Source organism: Macrosteles quadrilineatus, unplaced genomic scaffold, assembly GCF_028750875.1.
Source record: "Macrosteles quadrilineatus isolate MER2022 unplaced genomic scaffold, UCM_ALF_1.0 Scaffold_2__2_contigs__length_208266976, whole genome shotgun sequence".
In the NCBI taxonomy this organism is placed as follows: domain Eukaryota; kingdom Metazoa; phylum Arthropoda; class Insecta; order Hemiptera; family Cicadellidae; genus Macrosteles; species Macrosteles quadrilineatus.
Genome location: NW_026542595.1, coordinates 207431962 through 207454127, shown reverse-complemented (window position 1 = coordinate 207454127; position 22166 = coordinate 207431962). Strand labels below are relative to the sequence as shown.

General features: G+C 35.0%; 1 protein-coding gene across 4 annotated transcripts in view; it reads left to right on the top strand.

The window, feature by feature from the left end:
• The window catches only part of LOC128986289 (insulin receptor-like), a 75152-nt gene that overhangs the window by 12641 nt on the left and 40345 nt on the right, over positions 1-22166 (top strand). For 3 of the 4 annotated variants that reach the window (XM_054406578.1, XM_054406576.1, XM_054406575.1), the window contains one exon: positions 6780-7282. In XM_054406578.1, coding sequence (XP_054262553.1) covers positions 6877-7282 — 406 coding nt within the window. In that variant the 5' untranslated portion in view covers positions 6780-6876. Of the gene's footprint in view, positions 1-6560; positions 7283-22166 lie in introns of those variants that run through there. The other variant, XM_054406577.1, reaches the window with a different exon arrangement.

The window sequence follows — 22166 nt, the reverse complement described above, 5'->3', positions numbered from 1 at the left end:
GCTCCATCTATTGGTCTTATGCGATCGTTGGTTCACCCACCAGCAACGCACGTCTTGCAGAATCACGCATACTAATCGACCTAATATATCGACCGAATACTAATTCGCCATCAGATAGCGTATTATACGACCTTGTCCTTGCCCTATAATAATCTGCAGCAGACAAAATAAAACCATTGCTAGTACCGGGGTCAACCACCTCTGTGAAAGGATCTTTCATACGTCATTAGCATAAAGTCTCTACGCCCACACTTGACTCGTTAGCTTCTTTGCAAGTAACCAGAAGAATAGTTTGTTTTTGCCATTCTATATTAAAATATTAAGTGCCACAAATTAATTTTGCATTCTTACAAATATTTAATTTTATTATTAGCTTTTTCGCAAGTACAGTCTGAACTGTTTGTTTTTGTGTTTTCATCTTATCATATTGTTTACTTCAAGTTAATACTGACTTCTCATTATCCTCTTTAACCCTAAGGAATATCCCACTACAACAATTTCGTTTTAAGATTTAGTTCATTCGAGTGCGTTATAAATACTAGCATTTTAATCCAAAAGAATATAAGTCAATACGGATTAGGCCGGTTTTATGCACCGCGACAGTCGCGTGTCGCGTGTCGCGGCGCGACTCAAGTTCTATTGAGTTAAATGGGAGCATTTATGCACCGCGACAGCGACAAACTGCCGCGGAGCGACTCTAAATACCCGCGACAGGTTTTAGAATCGCAGCTTCAAAAAATGTGTCGCGCGCGGTTCAAGTTCTATTGGATCAAATGGGCACGTTTATGCACCGCGACAGTCGCGGCGCGACAGTAGTATTTTTCATACTCCACGTGGTATATTCTCCATATATTTACATTGATTAATGTTAATAATTAGTATTTAAATGAGTTCTTTACTCTATATTTGTAATATAAATTACATCATTATATTATGCAATGACATTTTTAAGAGGGTTGACCCAATTCCAACTGTAAATTGTATGTGTTGTTTAAATAACTGGGGTTTTGTCATTAACGTGTACAACACAACAGGGTCTATATTTGAACAACTTAATAATCACTTCTACATCAAAACACAACACACAACATTGGATTGAGAACAGACTGATTTCTTTAATTCCCCCACCACCGGATGTGAGTTTACGCGACAAAAAAGTGTCGCTGTCGCGTGACATTTTTGTCAGCCGCAAGACGTGGCGCGACTCGCGACTCGCGGCTGTCGCGGTGCATAAAACCAGCCTTAGGAGTTGAAATCTACCGCTTTATAGCTATTTATAACTGGTAAATTCTTGTTTACATTTATATTTTTTACCAACAAATTTAATGTGAATAATAACCCCACTAATATGCTTATGGTACATCTAAAAGATAGACACTTTTAGATTTTAGTAAATGTTCAACCTTAACTGTTCAATAATAAAACCATTAGGAAAGTTTTTCCAGTAAACACATCTGAGACAACAGCAGCAACATCGATGACGTAGATGGATGTTTGAAATTTTCTTGAAAAAAAAACAACAACAAACAATTTATCCTAGTTCCTTGAAGTAGTTGATGTAGACCTCCCCTACTTGACGTTGGCTACCTATATACTTATATACTTACTTCTGTGCTGTGCGTAGTGATCTAGATTCTAGAGTAGTTAGGGAAGTAACGTTGCGTAACGGTGGCTAAACTTTGATAACAATGCTTGCGACAGGCCTTTAATCAGCTGTATGTGAAGCATCCCGAGCCATTACCTTAAAAGCTGCGATGTTCGGTAAATAATTCCATATTAATGGTCCGCTGGATCCCACTCAAAAGCCATTTACGTCCCTTTTAAAGGTAAATGGATTCAAAACAAATTAGTATGCGCCCATTCGTGTTGTTACTGTACACGAGAAGGGTTCACCCTAAGGGTCTGTTTTGTTATACAGTAGAACCTCGATAACGAGTCTTTTATGGGGATGATCAAATAAGACTAATCAAGGTTGACATCTTATCGAGGTTTGCAATAACATGGAATTAAGGGTTGTGTGAAATCAATGGTAATCGAAAGTTCCTCTTTTATTCAATGGCCACTTGTTATCGAGGGTATTTTTACTAAGATTTCACTGTATAACCTAGATTGACGTTTTTTAACGTAATTCCAACTGTTCGAAATGAGGTAGTAAGATTTAAAAGTTTACTCCCCTTAAGTCTTTAAAAGGATATCTGGTTTTTACATATTTTTAAAAATAATTTAGACGGTATAATAAATAATAACTCAGTCTTAAATATATTTTTAATAAAACCCCGGATCCAAATACAATATTGTTCAACTTCTTAGTCCAACTAATTTTACCTTTTTTTACGCCCAACCCTTATAAAAGGAATAATCAAACATACACAATACAATGTTTTACCACAGCTTGATGGCATTGTTAACAAGTTATTTTCAAACAGAGAGTTTTTGTTGTATAAGATTAGATATAAAACGTATTGAGAGGAGGGTTTTTAGCGAATTTCCCTATAGGGAAGTAGCTATTACCGTAGGTCTCATGGTAAGACCTAAGCCCGGGACCGATTTACTTTTTCATTTTGATGTCCCCAGAGGCCAAAAACACCATTCGTTCAAATTTTTATATATCTATATATAGAGATACATATATATATATATATATATATATATATATATATGTGTCCATCCGCACGATAGGCCCTAACTTGAGTAATTTTTGTCCAAATTTGGTTTGAAGGTGTAAGGCGGGATAAACTTGAATGAGTTCGCGAACCAGCATGATCGGACTATGGGGACGGGGGTTTATGGGGGGTTTTATGGGGTAAAAATAGGTTTTTCCCATTTTTGCCCCTAAAACAAAAAATTTCACAATTTCTTTTTAAACCATTTTGTAGAGCTTAAAAAAACAAATAATTTAGTATATTGAAGCGTTATTATGCGCCTAATTGTTACGGAGAAAATTCAAAAAAATTGTAATTTTAAAATTCCCATGTTATTCTTATGGAGAATAAGTCGACTGTTGCAGTTTGCTTGTTTATGAACATATTTTGATCGATTTTGGAAAATACTTTTATTTCTTACTAAACTATTATCATTTTATAAAAAAATCTTTTTTACCCTCCCTGTTGCAGCAAACCTAAGGTACTTGTTAAACTAATTCTATTTAAATAGGAAATAAATGTGCTATTTTTATGGAGGCATTTTAGTGTAAATCCAATCAGGTCAATGGAAATTCGCTTAGTCTGCAGGTTTGCTGCGGCGGGGGTATTATAATATTCGTAAAATACAGTTTTTGGTGAAATAAATACAACAGCTAATGTATCAGCTTTTGTTTAAATGTCTGAATTTTGTTCTATTGGTACCAATGACTGTTGATGTCACTGTTGAAAATCGTTTTACTTTACTCTACTGTTTACAGACTAGTAAAAGATAACAGATTGAAAGAAAAATAATGAAAATCTCACGTACAGGTTTCGCATTCCTAGGGATCGTCCCATGTTTTGGAGATAGATTTTTACCTTATTTAAAATGTGCTTAATACAAGTCTCGTTTAAAAATCTTCTTATTTAGTTATGAAAAGTGTTTGGAGACATTGTTTACCGTATATCGTTCGTAACATCAGGAACACGTGAAGGTTTCAATCAAGAAGTTATGGAAACTACTAATTATAACTATTTTCAGTAAATTATCCCATTGTGTACCAAAAAAGTTAACTTTCAATCTAGCTCCGTGAGAATTCGTAGTATACATCCCTCTATACATATCACTATCATAGACTAACCAACACAAGAGAGTAACTAAAGAGAGTATGTTTAATGGTTTTATATATGTCACTATATAACTAGTTTCCCACCAAGTGAATGACATAGGAAATATGTCACCCTAAACTATTTTCAAGCAGTGAAGCGCGGTGACACTTGACATAAATAACTAGAATGTCTGGTGACAGAGTTAATAATTACTTCCGGCTCTAGACAGTGATTTAAGATAAACATTGGTCCATTCAAAACAGCAACAGGCTCGATGCCAGCCAATGCCAACCACCAGCTGAGTGTGGATTTTTGTTGACTGTTGATTTGCCAACACCATAGACAAAAATTCTTTTTGTCTATGCCAACACTTAAGTAAAAGTAAGAGGACTTAGGTAAATCCTGTTGTTAGGAGTCAGTTAAGGGTCTTTTAAGCGAGACGTTGACTAGCGTTTATGATTAACGTGTTTTTCGTTGGCTTGAACGAATTAATAAATATAATTGTTATTAAGAGAGATATAAGGACCTCGTGATTAATTTACTGGTAATTTAATCCAAACAAATACATAACAACCATTAAACAAATTTTAAAACCAAAATTCTTCTTTGATTCCACAATAGTAAAAATGATGTATTATTTCAATATACTCACATTCTCACACCCACGCCATTATCTGCTAGATTCTGGTATGGATAAAACATTATCCAGTGTTGCTCAGTCTCTTGTCTACCCAATCCTGGCCACAAGTATCCGGCCGAGATACAGTAGTGGTTTGGTTTGACCTGAGGTTTGAGTCGCAAACCAGTTTATGAGTTCGAATTGAGTTACTAAATTAGTGATTTGATTCATAGGACCGTAGAGACTTCGAATACAGTAGTACAAGTGACTTATCAGCCTATTGTAAAATCCGTGAAGCTCGTTTCACATAAAACATACTACTATAACCCAGAATGCCAACCGCATGGTAAAAAGCATTTAGTGTTTTGAGAGAGCTTTGCCTGTCAATTCGTAGGCAGCGCCACCAGTGTTGCTATGCTGAGTGCATGGCAACGCTGGTGGCGCTGCCTACGAATTGACAGGCAAAGCTCTCTCAAAACACTTAATGCTTTTTACCATGCGTTTGGCATTCTGCTCGTATGTAGAACCATAGACGGTAGAACACCGTATTATTATTATCTACAAAATGTTTTTTTTCGATAATGTTAGGGTATATTTGGGGATTTGTGCATTAAGCTTTGGTAACATAGTTTTCTGGTAGGACTCTAACAGTTATAACACAAACAATTAATAATTGCAAACTACAGGGTGATCCGAAAAGATAGTAATCATTTCACGGGAATTAATTATTATTTATTAGTTGTACAAACTTACTATATCTTAAAACTAAGATTCCACCATTATTTATTACATATTCCATTAGTTTTGCATGAACATTGTTGTGGAGTGATGTTCATTAAAACAGCAATTATAAGCAGTCCAGTTTTATGAGTACAGTACCTTTTTTGGGCCACTCTGTATACGTCGTTGATTTATGATCTCCAGTCTTATACTGTTTTACGTAATGCATTTTTCGAATTTATACATATCCATCTTAAACTGATAAAATAACAGTTCATAACCTAGTGTGCGTCTAGGGAGCCAAATAAAGAGTTCATTATACAAAATCCCCACGTATATACTTTCTACCTATGCACACGTACGTTTGTTCTTATCTGCTATTTAAGTAAATTGTTGCTTTCGTTACAGACTATACATAAAAATGAATGTATACAACCACAGATAAAACCTTCTCTAAGCTCCTTTGAAACACGTTGAAGTAACGAGTTTATTTAAATACGGGTCACATAAACATATAGCATATCATTCAAAGTCATGTCTATTTTGAAACGAGTTAAACATAAAGATAAAATTAAGACTATCGATGTATCTGACTCATTACTATTTAATAACTGCGAAGTGTTACTGTGATTTGTTAAAAGCCACACCAATATAGATGCATTGGCTTCTCTAAGAGGATTGCTAGTTAAATGGATCATGCCACGAAGCGGACATAACTTGTGTAATGGTGAAGTAGCATTGCCGATATAAGATTTAGTACCTCCTACAAAGTATACGTGGAAACTAACACTTTGGCAGTTGCATAATTTGGCTGCAATATTAAAAACTTTCAGGCAATCTCAAAATTTACAGACGGCTTTCTAAATTTGTTCTTTTTCAATAAATAACATCAACATACAGTCTTAAATTTGATTGCAGTACGACTAATGTAATTGGTTACATTCGTACATAATTAATTATTTTTTCCTACAGTTACATAAAAAGCGGACTCTCTTGCACTGATTATAGCACGCAAAGTAGCTACGTGATGCATATACTTACTTTGCCGCACTCCAGTATTCCAACCAAACAACACAAAACAGTGTGCTTTTCTAAGTCGCGTAATATGGGTACGCTTGAAAATAAGTTGGCAACAGTTAAAGATACTACGACTACAATCAGCTGATGCAGCATTTTACATGCTTTTGAATTTTGATAGTACGACTTAACCTGTACAGACATGTAAAGTAATGACTGCCCTTTCATGATCACCCTTAAAACAATCATAAAGCCCCTCGTCGTGCACTGTGTTTTATATAGCTATTTTCATACTTATACTTAAAGATAAACCCGAAACTATTAAGCATGCTTCTAGACACATCTTCACCTAACAAATTCTAGTTAAATACAATTGTTGACTTTGGATACAGTACCTTGGTGGTGGTTCATATGTTGTTAAAGTTGTAGAGAACAAAAAGGAATGCTATTAAATTGAGCCCTCGACAGAGTGCGGCTGGTACAAATCCTGTTTTCTGTCTTAGCCAAACCGTGAGTAAAACTTGTTGTGAACTATAAAATGCTTTTTAGCACATCAATTGATTGTAAAAATTAAAGATACAATTCCCATTACAGAACACTCTTTGGGAGCTCTCTTATCGAAATTATTTTGATCAATCTAGCTAAAGCTGTTTTACATGTATCCAAAGTCAATTAAAACCAAACCTTTCCAGCTTACCAGCTCGTGAAAGACACATTTTGTAACATCTCAGCTACATTTTGAAAGACTTGTAAAATGTCTTTTCAACTTTCAAGAGCCTGCAGGTGAACATGAGTGCCGTGTTGTTCTTGTTGTTGTTGCTCTTTGAACACTCAAGTGCTCGGATCTGCCAGAGCATCAATGTGCGCAACAATGTTGCCAACCTGGGCAAGTTGTCCAACTGCACCGTGGTGGAAGGATACGTGCAGATCGTGCTGATGGAGAAGGCCACCGAGCAGGACTTTGAGCTCTGGAGTTTCCCGGAGTTACGGGAGATTACCCAGTACCTCCTGTTCTACAGAGTCAAGGGTCTGAGGAATCTGGGGAAGCTGTTCCCCAACCTGGTGAGGATCGGCGGCTCCAGTCTCTTCATCGACTACGGCCTCGTCATCCACGAGATGTTCAGCCTGCAGGAGGTCGGACTGGCAAGTCTGCGGGAGATATCCAGAGGCTCTGTGATCGTCACGAAGAATCCGAGTGAGTATCAGTTTTGGGTAGTAGATATATTTTATTTGGTACTTTGGTATTATACTGACCACACCTAATAATTATAACCTAACCTGATCTAAGGAGGGACTATGTTTAAGGTTAAGTTAGACAAATTTTGTTATTTAAGCTAATTGAAATCTTATTTGGGAGTCGATTTATTGATGTGGTCAGTATAATACCAAAGTACCTTTTATTTCGTACAGTGCGCTTTGGAAATCTGACTCGGTTAAGCAATCTAGCAGTCGTACAGGTTTAGGTTTTGAATTTTCTGTTCGGGCTTTATGTATTGGCTATAATGATGTTATATGTATTTTTGGCACTGTTTAATCACGGTCTAGGCTGGTTAAATGTTTGGAGGACTGTTTCGGATTTGGTTAGTCCAAAACATTCATCAGTACACCTGCAACATAAAAGGTTTGCACAATTTATTTGATCGCCCCTAATAGAAAAGGTGATGAAAAGCTGCGTACATTAGAGTTAGAACACGGTCATGGTATAAAAACCTACGAAAACAATTTAATTTCATAGTAGCACCTCTGCGAGAGGCTCATTATACTATGATATATTTTAAAAGCTACAGCTAGTCCATACATGAAATTTCTAGGGTTCAGTATCTTAGTTGAAGGTACAGTATTTGTGTTTACAATCTTCGTGTCCGTGTATTAGTTTGTTCCTGTAGCTACTGAAACAACTGAGCTGAAACACAGACAGAAAACTTCTCCTGTCTGTGGCTAAAAGTGAACACAAAGACGAACGAACAAAGGTGGAAACCACGAAGATGTTGAATTTTAGGCGTATTTATGTCCTTAAAATTGCCCTGTGCCTGTCCCGTGGCCATCCAAATATTCTATGTTTTGATTCTGTAAGTAAAATTGTCTTGAATCAATGACAACTAGTGTACATGTTGCTCGAATTCGAGCAATTGCAAAGTATTACAGGAGTGATTTCAAAACGAATAACAGTCATATTTACAATGAGTTTAAAAGAGTCCACCTAAAGATTACCGGTGTGTAACTCAGACCATGTTTATCTTCGTTATTGAAAAACCTAAAGCATTCCGGCCGGTTTTCTCCTTCTCAAAATGCCTAGCTGTACTAACAGGCAACACAGGTCATTGATAGAGGACCGATTGGGAACGAAAAGTCGTTTTGGGGTAGTGTTAGGGCGCATTTGTAACCTAGTAGTTGAGATTGTCCAGGGTCAGGTGCTAACTGTGATGAGTTAAGTCTAATCATTGACTATATATACCTACAGTAGTTATATATATACCTGTAGGTATATATAGTCAATGGTCTAATACAGCCACTGTTCTGTAGCTGCGGTCGTTATCACGATTACGCCTCCTGTCTTATGTTTCGTTGTCGTCGCGCCGGAGGCATTTAAAAGAAAAAAACAACAAATAAACAAATTATAGCTACACAAAACAACTATAAATGCACAAATTTAAGTTACAATCATGCTAACACGATCCGTCATAGCAACACAAATCAACGATATAAATACACAAATTTAAGAGACAACCATTTACTAACACGATCCGTCTTGGGGGTTATGTTTACAAAAACTCAAGTATTAAATAAATGCACTTAATGCGTTTCATTGAATAAAAAATAAATAACAGCAATTGAATTATACAGCTGATCAAAATGTAAACAAATATGTTCTCCATAAGGATAACATGGAAACTTTCAAAGCCACTGGGGCAGAGCCCAAGGGACTTTTTCAAAAATGTAAGGCCAGTTTGCAAATCTACGCGACACGCTCTTTCCAATGAGACTTCAATGGATAAAATCGGTTAAGAAATGGCAGAGGAGTTCAACCGACAAAGTTTCATGTAGCGTATTAATTATATAGATAAAAATGCTGTAATATTTAAATTTTCTATACGTTAACCCGACGTTAACGTGTATGTTAAATGCACAAAGATCTCATTTTAAGATGTCCTTGAAAGATCTTGGAAAGTAAATAACACCGTATTGAATGTTGATCACCCTTTTGTAGATTCTTCAGATCAATTCACCTCTTAAGATAGACTATTTGTCAGAAGTTTGGCAAGTTACAAAGAGCTAAGAGCTCTTGTGATGTTTTCCAAAGCACTGTCGTCCTTTGACTAAACGCTTATAACCTTCAGACGTACTTTATGTAGCTTAACTTATCTTTGTGTGATCCCAAGTCCTTAAATAGCTTGGGGTTTATATAAATCGGCTTTTTGAGGTCTTAAGGTATATTTTTAACGCTTACTGTTTCAGAATATTCTTGTTAGGGTTGGTTACCTTTCACAATGTCATTAGCAAAGGGCTTTTCCGACTTAACTTCCATAAGATCACGATATTTCAAAGGATTACCCGCTGAAAACGTTTTCGGGCTTGAGCCTTCTTCAGTAGATTTTGATTTTATAACCATCGATCAATATACTTTGATCCTTATGGTAAAGTAATTAAATTTACCATGTGAAAACTGTTGTATTTAACAATAAATGACGAAGAAGTATAATAAACGTAATGCAAATTCAATCACGCTAAAAATACTTCTGAAGGATACGATTGACTTCGTATTATTTACTTTTTTACATAATTAATATAGCTTTTACGTATACATTCAATGGCATGTAGTACTATTTCTACTCTGGATATGTCTGAATATTTAGATATGGATAACAATTTTCACTTTAATATTTAAAAAATATTTTTCTCTTTTTATCATCGTAGGCTACATAATTATTTATACTTTTTGTTCAATCATTCTTTGCCCGTTTCACGGCATTAACACGTTGGGTGCTGATGACGGGAATTCCCGCAATTGCTTAACATTGAAATAAATGCAACTTTTATGTTCAAACATGTCGACCGCACGAATAGTGTTAAAATAAAAAAAAACCCGTTTACTGTACATCTCTAAGACTATGAGCTCAGAACTCACTCTGTTAAATAAGCTATTACATATTTTATTAAAAACAATACTCTATATACAGTTATTCTAACATTAATTACAAAGACCAACTTTGAAATATAATCCAATAATAATAACGTACTTATCCTGTCAGTAACTAATTATAATGAAATAGCTTATTTTAATTACTGCTCCCGTATATAATTACTTTAGATATGAGTAAGAATAAACTTTAACTCGATGGAGCTAATGAGTTATCAAAAAATATGAATAATGATAGTGTAATTTCTACTGAAAATCGAAGTAATGTAATACAGTATTCAATAGCGAATAATTAATTAATAGCAGTTCCGATATATTTTTTCCATTTTACATTCTAAATATTCCACAAAATGTTGCATTATCAGCCTAACAGAAATAGGCTCTTGTGTGTGAATACCAAAACGTCAATCATATTATCTTCAATCAATCTTTACATTTTTACTAGTGGAAATTCCCTTGCCTTGCTAGATGGATTGATTATCTGTTTTTCTTTCTGGATTGGGTATTTTGAGTAGAATGTCAGATGGAATGCAGTAAGGGCATCCAATACCAAACCAAACAAAACCTTTTATCCAACACATGTCCTTGCCTACTGGACTTTTGCAATCGAACGCTGTTTAAACCGATACGATTGTTATTCAACAAACCCAACTCCTGATAGAGATTTAGTTTCAATCATTGACTTTATATTGTCAATGGTTTTAATTAAATTAAAAAAAATCTGTTCAACAAAAATCTTCAATAATGAAGATGAAGAATGAGACAAAAGTCTTCATTCAATGAGACTTTTCCTGCCTTTGATAATATTTTTACCCAAATATTATTAGGCTATTTATTAGCCAAAATTTCAATAATTACAATTTTGTAAAATTGCTTAAATAATTATTTTTGGTAACTATATTACTTTTGCACAACATTTATAGATGTCATATCTAATGTTAGAATATATGAACCTACGAGCTTTGTCCTTGGTTGCCATAGATCGTTACCATAGATCCGACAAACGTTAGTAAAAAAAAACAAAAAAAAACAACCATTTCCATGAACAATATTCACCTCCCTCAAGTAACAGAAATGAAATACTTGGGCATGCACTTAGATGCAAAGCTTAATTGGAAGGCACATATCTGGACTAAAAGACAACATCTAAATTTAAAAACAACTAAACTTAATTGGCTTCTTGGATCTAAATCACAACTCAGTACACAAAATAAATTGTTACTGTACAAAACAGTTCTAAGACCAATTTGGACTTATGGTATTCAGCTTTGGGGATCAGTAAGTACAGTACCTCAAACATTGAAATTATTCAACGTTACCAATCAAAATTATTACGTAAAATTGTCAACGCTCCTTGGTTTGTTACCAACAGAACACTTCACAATGATCTTCAAATTCGAACAGTAAAAGAAGAAATTACAAAATCTAGTGACAAATACATTAAAAAATTGGAAAATCATTCAAATCATCTTGCACTTAATTTATTGGACAATCACAACACCATTTACAGACTGAAGCGACATACGATATTGGACCTACCATTCAGATTCGGCTAAGTGTTATCAAAATTCTCTTTGTTAGCTAGTGTTGACGGTGGTCAATCACTAGCTCATGTTCTTCAAGTTATTTTTGTATTACTATTTATATCATTTGTTTATTGTTCAACTTGAACAGATTGTAAATTAAATAAAGTTAAAAAAAAAAAATTATCGATATGAATGAAATAAAAAAAACAATCTGCATTTTCCTCACTAAATATTATTTTTTTATCGCATACTGCCCTTTCATGGTCCTGCTGTAATAACTCCTTCACAATTAATCACATTCTTATTTTATATAATTTTCTGTCCTTTAATAAACATTAACTTTTTATACTTTTTCAAAAATGTTGTTTGAACATTAATCAGGACAGGGACACTGAGTTTAGTTTATGATTCCGGTTCAGACTGTAGTGATCTTCCCACGAGGACATGAGACTACATAACTAGTCAAGGACATTTTCTCACTAAAAGGTTTTGAACATAATATCTCCAGTGGAATCTTGGCCATTGTTAACTAGGCTATTCACCTCTCCCATATCACTGCTAAATTCAGGCGCGCCACTTTTTCTACCAAGCTACACAAAAACCAGATTTGCATCTTGGGTCGAATTTCCGCACATCCTTCCTCTTGATCGTTTTTCTACCGATTGCTCCTTTAAAGTTTCAGAAGAGGTTTGACGTCCACCTGTTTAACAAGTTTGTGACCTTTGAATTCCTTCTTTGTACCATACACAGTTAAATAATATTGTGCAACCTACAGTTGAGTCGTCAATATGGAGAAGATGCACTAGCAGACTAACAGGATATTGCGCAATACCACCCAAAGACGATTCAATGTTTAAAAAAAATGTTTGTATTCACTCAATATATGCACAATCTGAATTTTGCCTTCAATAACCCATACACGTTCAATAATATTGTATTGCCCCCTTAGTCTAATTATTTACAAAGGGTAATTTGTCGTAAACTATAGCTATGAACTAAATGTTGTCATATAAATTGTCATTGTATTAAAAACTTTGGGAGAAAATCAAACCTTTACAGCAGCACATTTTGTGAGGTCCTCCAAGAACTTTTATTTGAATTAAAATTGGCTACTTCTGGTCCATAAATGTAGGATTTCTACTTCAGGGTCCAAAAGTATACGTTAGCCATTGACATATCGTATTAATTACGAATTCATAATTAATACGAATCCAGGAAAAAATAGTGTATTGCAATTTTCTACATAATTCATAAATGCCGCACTCACTCAGATAATATACAAAGTATAGACAGGAAAGGATTCGACTTTCACAACTTTAGCTAGTGTCTGCCAGGAATGGAGTTGGGAAAAATGTCACGTCATGGCAACCAATTAAAGTTAACCTTTTAAGGGAGAATCAGCTGTGCTGAGACCACCAAGATTGCAAGGAAGTGCCCCCGGCTATGCTAAGGAAATTGTCTTGGGCTTTCTTTGTCGAATGAGAGTCACCCGACATCTAATATAATGGGGGCGAAACAAGTTGTGTGAAATAGCTTCATCTTGTCTAAATAAGATAGGATATGTGTTTTATGTCCGATAAGCCTGGAAGGAGTCAAAGCGATCAAATGTGTCTTTCATTACAACCAAAGATTAAATCACACCTAATTACTCCTTGAAGTGAAATAGAAACATTTGGACGACATCAGTCCACTAATCGTAACCAACATTAACATGCTCGAGATATGATAGTGGGATGAGAAGTCTACTTCTCTATTCAAATTTAGTAGTTCGATCTATGGTGGGCCTACTATCGGTAAAGAAATGCAATGAATGCGAAGATTAATGGTGCACCGAAGCAAGTCAAACCTGTTGCGAACTGCCAGGCACATTTTAAAGGCTGTTTATTTATAGAAGTTGATGGATTATCTAGAGGCGAGTAGGAGGCGCGGTAGATTATATCCTGCGAAGCTGCGTCACACTGGGTTAATAAACGGCTCTGTGTTATTTTGGGAACCCTTCAATATTTAATTTAATCTACGTCGAATATGGTGAGGAATTGGTCCAGTGACTGGATTGTGAGACTTCACTCTTTGAAGCGCGAGTTCAAAACACCAATACCTTTATGTGAATAGTTCACCAGGTTTGGAGTCCACCCCCAAGTAGGGGAGGAAAGACTCAGAATCGAATATATATATACTAGGTGAAACCCGTCGAAATCGACGGTTACTATTACGCTAATTCATCTAACTGCGATAAATTGAAGTAGGAGAGGAAACACTCAGAATCGAATATATATGTATATTGTGACCCGGGGGTTCGGAGACTACCTTAAGCATTCGGATCCGATCACCTACGGTATCTCGTAAACGACAGTTTTTGTATCGAAAAAGTTCCTCCAACAAATGGAAAAATATCTCTGGCTAGTTTTACGATTATGTGGAAGACTAAATTAAATACACTTTGGGTTAACATCAATCGTCTGAGTTCTACATTCCTACACAGCGAGTTTGTTCTACACTACTGATATATAATAGATCTGGGGGTACTACAGTGATACGGCAACTTAGCTACTCAACACGTTGTAGAATTTTAGTCCCATCTAGAGGAATCACCCGTCTAATTTACTCATATCTTTCTTACCATCCCCAATTCCCACCGGCCTGCCCGTAGTTTTAATGTACTAAATACAATCTACTTTGCCCCTAGTACAAATGGCGGGCTCGCAATCCTCTCACTCTGTGCTACCTCCAGTTCTATTAGAGTGACTCGGTACTAAATGTTTAACCGCGCATGTTCTGGCAGGATGGGTTGGTCATACTCATAGACTAGAAGGAGTTACATTAAATCCTCCTAGATAGGTCACATAACACAGCTGATTATCGTACCTCCAACTAGACTCACCAAGTTGACAGTTACTTATCGCATATGGTGATAAGCCATCAGTAGTAGACAGGAAGTCCCACAGTCTACCCCTCAGACCCAACCAGCTGCACTTCAGAACCATATGCGGTTGTGCTAGCGATTAAAGTAAAACATTAATCTGCCCACAGGCGGTGCAAGATTAGATCCAACTGACCATTTGAGTTGGGCTCACAACGGTCAACGATTCTATTAACCTTTCAATGTGTTCTATTCGCCCAGTCACCTCAAGACACACTGGAGTGAATAAGGGACAGAAACGAACAAATAACTTTTGAAGTAGTGTGTAACAATTTCCTCCCTTTATATTCTGCAAGGATGACTCATTCCGTATGAAGAGCATGAAAACCAGGAACATTCCTACAACTCACCAACTCAGAGTAATTTTCTTGTTCCGTTACCATTCGTGAGTTAAATTGTTGGTGTGGCCAAAAGTGAGTTGTGTTTAGAAGATCCTGAACTCAAAACATCTGTCAGTATAAAGGTTAAGATCTTTTGCAGGAGATCCCCACATTCCCTTAAAATTCTTAGGTTTTATTGTATCAAATATTAATTTTAAAGCTAATAAAATAGTAGTATGAATATGTTTGGTTGTAAATAAACTTGTTTCGACTTATCAAACAAAGATAAGAGTGTTAAGTATTTATCAGTAAACTGGCCGCAGCATGTTTTTCAATGACCGAGTCGTTGTACCTTATCTCTTGTCAGGCTGGGTTAGGTTCTGTGATTTAACTTTATTTTTACTTTCAACAACTAACAAACACCGGTATTTACACATCTCTGAACTTATTAATACGAAATTTGTGGATTTCCTGGAAGAGGCATCAAGGTTCTGTATACTTTAAGATGCGAATTGCGAGCTAGGTTAGATCTTGTACCTCCCAAGCATTGACGACTTTTACTTTTCCAATCACGTCTCCACCATCCTGGAGCGTGTCACTTTCGCTCCTTGTTTGCTATTAATTGGTGTTAACACCTTTTAGCGAATACTTTAGATCATTTGCGCTAAAAGGAGTATGTGTGACGTTTCTAAAATAAATCACATTGGTAGAAAACTTTGTTGCGGAAATGACCCCCAGAACCATTGAAATAAAGTTAAATGTTCTTTAGGTTTGCCAAAGGTAGCTTTCAGAAGTAGATCCAACCAAAAGTCTCAAAGAACAATAGCACGCTTGAAATCATGTTCAGCCAACCAAATGATGATCTGGTTATCCCCGTCTTTCTTACGTGGATACTGTGGTTGAAAAACTGCTTTAAACTGCTTCTTTAGATGAAATATGTATTCGTTTAAAATCAATGTCTTGCTTCGCGTATGCTAATGAAATGAATTTCTTGTAGCTGGTTTATTTGTCATATTACCTGTTTATTTCTTTGTTACCTTGTTGATTACCCTGAAATTATCTTGCTCAGTACTTCAGTACAATGTTAATCGTGTATGCCATTAATGCCTGTTAAAAGTAGGAGCATCAACTTCACGCTCGAAAACAACCGAACCAATTTTTCAGTTAGTCTTTGTGTAATAATTTGTAAATTATTATACGAAGTGGTCGTTGATTTACGTCTAAAATTAAATGCCGAGGTGGGACCAGGCCAAACGCAGCCAAACTGCAAGGACAGGTCTTCATGATGGCTGCTGCGTCTTGCCAAAGAGACTGGGAATGCATTGTTCTAAATCTGAGCTAATTTCAATTGCTACTTGGACAAATGAAGAGAAATCTTGCCAAAACTAACTATACAACCTACTACACCTTGAACAAAGGTCGATGGACTTGGAGAGAAGTTTAAATAACGCAACAGACTAGGATTAAAACATGCAATTTCATACACATTTATTTTTTAGATCATTGCGTTTAAACATTTTTTATACATTGAACCAAAGTGTTGTGCTAAGGCTGAATGATACGTTTTTGTTTTCAGAGAGCCTACTGTACATTGATTTAGATATAATTTATTGTCATGAGTTAAACAGTTATCTAAGTTGTTATGTCATTTGTTTCCGTACAAAAGTATGTAGAAAATTCTCCTCGGGAATGATCAGGTACAGTATAAATTTGGCTTCAATATCTGTAACCGAAGTTTATACGATAGCGACTGACTCTACTTCGTCACTGTTCGAGGATTGAAATACTAAAAGTTTCTGTTGACAGAGTTGTTTGTTAGTTGTTAACATCAACATGTGCAAATTGACATAGCCATTTAGGGGTTTATTCCAGTTGTACAATTCGAAGATTGCAAACTCTGGAGCAACAAGTAGACTAAAGTTAGTCTTGTACTTTGAGTTGATAGTTGGCAATTCTCGAGAAAAGTTTTTACAAACAAGTTTGTCATGGATTTTGGTGAAATCCTTTATTGATTTTCTTTAAGCTACAGAGTGTGTTGCTTTAACTTTGCGGCATCCTTTTTTGTTCTGAGATTAATTACGTTCAATTACATCCGACACCCCGACTACTACAACCGGTCATCTAATCTCTGTACTCACTGGCAAGATAATTATTGCACGTTCAACAAGATGTTAGGTGATAAGATTGCAGATAATTAAACTCATCAAGGTGTGCTCGATTACACAAGAAGTTCATCGGACTATTTTATCTCTGATCCTTCCTCTGAAAACCCAAAAAAAGCGAGCAGCGGTCTGAGTGAGCAAATGTAAGTTTATGTAATTGGTGGGGTACGTTTGGCCACTTCTAATTACAAAGCTCGTCTACAGTCGTAAAATTGCCGGTTCGATTCTCGGAAACTTCATTATCTTTTTTATGGTTCAAAACGTTACTCAGCTGCCCTTCATTAGGATCCCAGACGATGTTTCTGGCTAAAAACCCCTTCTGGTCCACCATTTACCTGTACCTGTACCTTTACCTGTGTGTTTATCTGTACTCAATTACACATTTACCCTGTATTCATAATTTTGTAGTACCAGTACACAATACGTACCGGTAACATAAACACTTACACAGCATAATTCACTGTCCTTAAAACTTGATACAGTGGGTGTTGTTTATAGACATTTAACTAAGTTAAAACATAAGTGGTTAATATCGCTTACCATCATTTCATAACCAAATTATCATTTCAATAAAATTAATGTAAAGTTTCGATTCTGAACAAAATATTTATGTCATTTTCCGTTGAGCGAATGTATTCAGTCTTGAAAAAAATATGTCAAAACGTAATCCAAATCAGCATATGCATCGACTCTCATATAAAGTAAGATTGAAGCGCCTCTGGTTAAATTTTGGTACATCCTGCAGTTGTTAATATTAGCAACATTCATAATAATGAACTCTGTTAACTGAGAACATACATTTATTTTATGGGTGTCATATAACATAGGTTCAATTACATTAGATGAACTAAATGAATAATCCTCCATAGGTAAATAGGCTATATTTATGTCGCTTTATGCCAGTAGAGATTTTTGCGCTTTTGTTAAAGAAACTACCGTGGTCTTGAATAACTGTAATCTATTCTGACGTCTTTTCGACATAGTAAGCATCAGTTATCAATATCCCAATGTAGAATTTCCTCAGCATCTAAATGTTAACCTTCAGGGAACCCAAGACTACTACAACCTAAGCTCGCTCTCCAACCAATGAAATGTCAAGATCACGTCACCTTTCGATATGGCAGCTCGTTATGCGTTATGGAAGGGAGTTTATTAATATCCACATGAATACATAGCGAATTATGTATATTCTCAACCAAGTCTTATCTTCAAGGAAGGATTACAGTACTTAGATTTGATTTGTGTTGCAATAAGAGTGATATCGAATCAATAGATTGTTGAGACGTTGAAGTATTAAACTTTATGAAGTTTGATTTGCAAAACTTCAATGTATACGTCACGTGATAGCCATCTCTGATACGGTAATGGCTCTGATAGCAGTAATTGGAAATTGATAGCCTCCAACATTGCAACTTTGTTTCAAACTTACTAACGTGATTTATATCGCAGATTGGTTAATTCATTTTGATCAACAAAAACTTGTTTATAATTTTAGTTTCTGGCTGGGTTATGCATTTTTTTTTAAATTTATTTTTGTAATTTCACCAACAATAAAAGAACGTTAACCTAACAAAAACATACATTTATAAACAATAGCTTCTGTGTTTATGTAATTATACATTTATGTGTTTTTTACCAAAAAAATGCACAACTCCTAATCCGTTTGATATACAGCGTTGAGATTTTGCAAAAATTTGTATCTTATCAAGACCTGTTTTCATTTAAAATTATACAAAAAAAAAATCATAAACCGTTTCAAAATGGCGGCCATTTAAGATATTTGATGCTCAGACAACATGCTCATGTTCAGACAACAATACTTTTATCAATAACAAAAATAAATGATTCGATCAGCTGTTATGTTTTAAAACTTATGATTAACGTATAGCAGATGATTCTAAAGATATTTAGAGAATGCAAAAGGAGTATTAGCATTGTTTGAATGGAGAAAAGTGGTCATGCATTACAAAAAGAACACATTTCTATGTTATTATTCATCCATTTTTTACAAATAAGGTATCATTGAAAACTACGTAAAATTTACCAACTTTTTTGTTACTTGCAACCTTTTTGTAAAGTTGACGGTTGTTGTTAAATTTTGCATCAAATATTTTAAATGGCTGCCATTTTGAAACGGTTTATGATTTAAGTTCTTAAAAATAATAAAATGTTTGAAAAATCTCAACGCTGTATCTCAAACAGTTCAGGAGTTATTATTATTATTTTTTTTTTTTAGAAAAACACATAGATACAGACAGACGGTAAACTATGCACCAAAGACCCATTTTACTATGGTAAAATGTGTTTGTCTTGATTTAAGCAATAACGCTATGCTATTTATTACATTTGTCCAGAGAGTTACGGCACACTCTGTATAGAAAAACACTTAGCCGCCGTCAAAGAAAGCTTACTTTGCCCAAATCGAACACGTCGTAAGCAGCTTACCATTATAGAAAGCGATGAGAAAAATCTTCCAATCCAGTATCCAAGTTAATGCCTGTACGTTCTTGGTTTATTATAAATTTGCTCTGAAATATACCCACAAAAACATTTTTCATTTTCATTTTGTACTAGTGGAACCCCGTCGAAATCGACGGTTAATCTTGAGGTTTTATGTAAATTCAGCTAACTGCGTTGGATAGAGTGAAGTCATTAAAATCTTAGTTATATGAAGGGAGGATAAGCAATAATAAGTAGGCCTATGACGATTGTGTTCCCTAAAAAACGTGATTGATGAATTTGTTTAACACAATATTTCCTACCTTTCTTTATATCGGCTTTAGGTTGCCCAAAAGGTTTTTTAGGAGTCTTATAATTGTTTGTTCATGAGTTTGTTTCATACCAAAGCCACTTTCACTATATGGGACAATGAGTTCATATAATTAGTCTATCATGTTACGGAAAGAGTCAATATTTATTACTAACCACTAATTCCATCTGCTTTAGGAAAATCATTCAGATTGTATCCGGATTTATCTTAAAAGATGTGAATCTTCATCTTTTTTTTATAAAAATATCTGATTCTCCAGAAAGCAGTAACATTCTTACTTCGATCTCAGCAATTTTAAATCCTTCTCTTGCCACATCGACCCATGTATGTAATCATCCTGTTCTTACTTGATAATTGATTAACTTATGGGGTAGTTTTGCCTTGGCCATATAGATCACATAAAGCTGTGCATGTATTTCGTGGATTGGAATGAACCATAATTGTAGGAAATTTTATCACAAATCTTGAACATTTGCGGAACCGAATCCATAACCTAGTCCAGCATTGGTAACAAATTATGCAAATGCGATGAGATGTGATGACACTGTTGTGTTTCCGAATGTTTTGTATGTAGTGAGGTTTAGATGCGTTGTTCAACCTAGCTACATGTGTACATCAAAATAAAAACTGTGTACACATTGTTTTTAAATACCTGAATTGACATTAGTTCACCTACTTTACCAAAACCATAGACTCCGTAGTTAGTCTATTCCAAAACTTGAACACAGCTCTCATCCTCAACGTACTCATCTATGACACAATTTTCAACCCGATTATCAAAAACTGTTATACCAATAAATGAATCTCAGGTGTTCTTTCTTGAATTTAAAAATAAATGGTGATTGAAAGTAGGAAAAAAGGCAAGTGCCAACCTTACAATATGTATAAGCTAACCCGATAAGGAATAGTTATATGTTCCTTTGAAATTGATAAGTCACACTTATTTCATAATTTAAAATTTTCTAAGAGCAATAAAGCATAGATTTTTGAACAAAACATTTCAAACGTATCATAAATTCATCATTTTGTTGAAACTATAAAAAACTTGCCATGCAGTGGAGAATCCATTTAAAATCATAAATAATAATGTAAACATTTAATTTTGACAGTTTCAGTAAACCTTTGAATACAATTTTAATATTAACAGCTGGTTCATTAAAAGTAGTGTAAAATTATCCATATGGTCGAAATGTAAACAAAATTGCAGAGTGAACTTTAAAGGCCTCTGGGGCAGAGCCCCAAGGAAATTTACATCGTTTCTCTTTTGAGGGCTCACCTACAGACCAATACCTTTCTTTAGACACCCCTACCAAGTTTCTACGCCCAGCCGTTCTCTCAAATTAGCTGTGACAAAAACCTCGTTTTTCTCCATAAGAATAACATGGGATGGGAATTTAAAGGCCACTGGGGCAGAGCCCCGAGAGAATTCTCCATGTTTCTCTTTTGATGGCTCATCTACAGACCAGGACCTTTCTTTAGACACCTCAACCGAGTTTCTACGCCCAGCCGTTCTCTCAAAATAGCTGTCACAAAGAAAAACAGTTTCAAATTAATATATAGATTTTTAATAAATTAACAAAACTCTCAATATTTTATGGCAAAATGTAAAAAGATGTGTTACAAATTATTCTCAAATCCCCTAATTTAGACGTAACTCGTAAAATGCTCGTAATATTAGTTGAGTTGAATAAAACCGCCGTGGTACTGCATTAATCTGGTAGTTATGGATTAAATAAATATATTTTAAAATTATAAATGCGTAGTATTTATAATAAATGTTCACAAGGTGTGCTGGCATAAGCACCGCTTAAGAAGCAAGGTAATTAATAATAATGTCATAAAGCTTTATAACTCCAGCAGATTGAACCATGGAACTTTGCCAATCAAGGGATTGTAACTAATATTAAACTGCAAACATTATGTTCTCCGAATCAAATAATTACTTGATTTCAAAGTTAGTTTCTTTGTTCACTGTAATTAAAAAAAAGTACAATACATCACTGGAGCTGATAAAACTAATCGAGTTCAAAATAATTAGCTTTGTATGACGGTTCGAAATTATATTTTCAACAAGTGAAGTGACTAAACATTTATTGTTTTCAATATTTTTAATTTGAAAATAAGCGAAGTGTATGACCACCAGTACTGTTTAGAGTTTGAATTCTTTCAAAATAAAATGAAAATCCTTTTTTATTGAGGCGAATTTAGGACCTCGTGGTCCTTTCTTACATTTAACCTCTTCA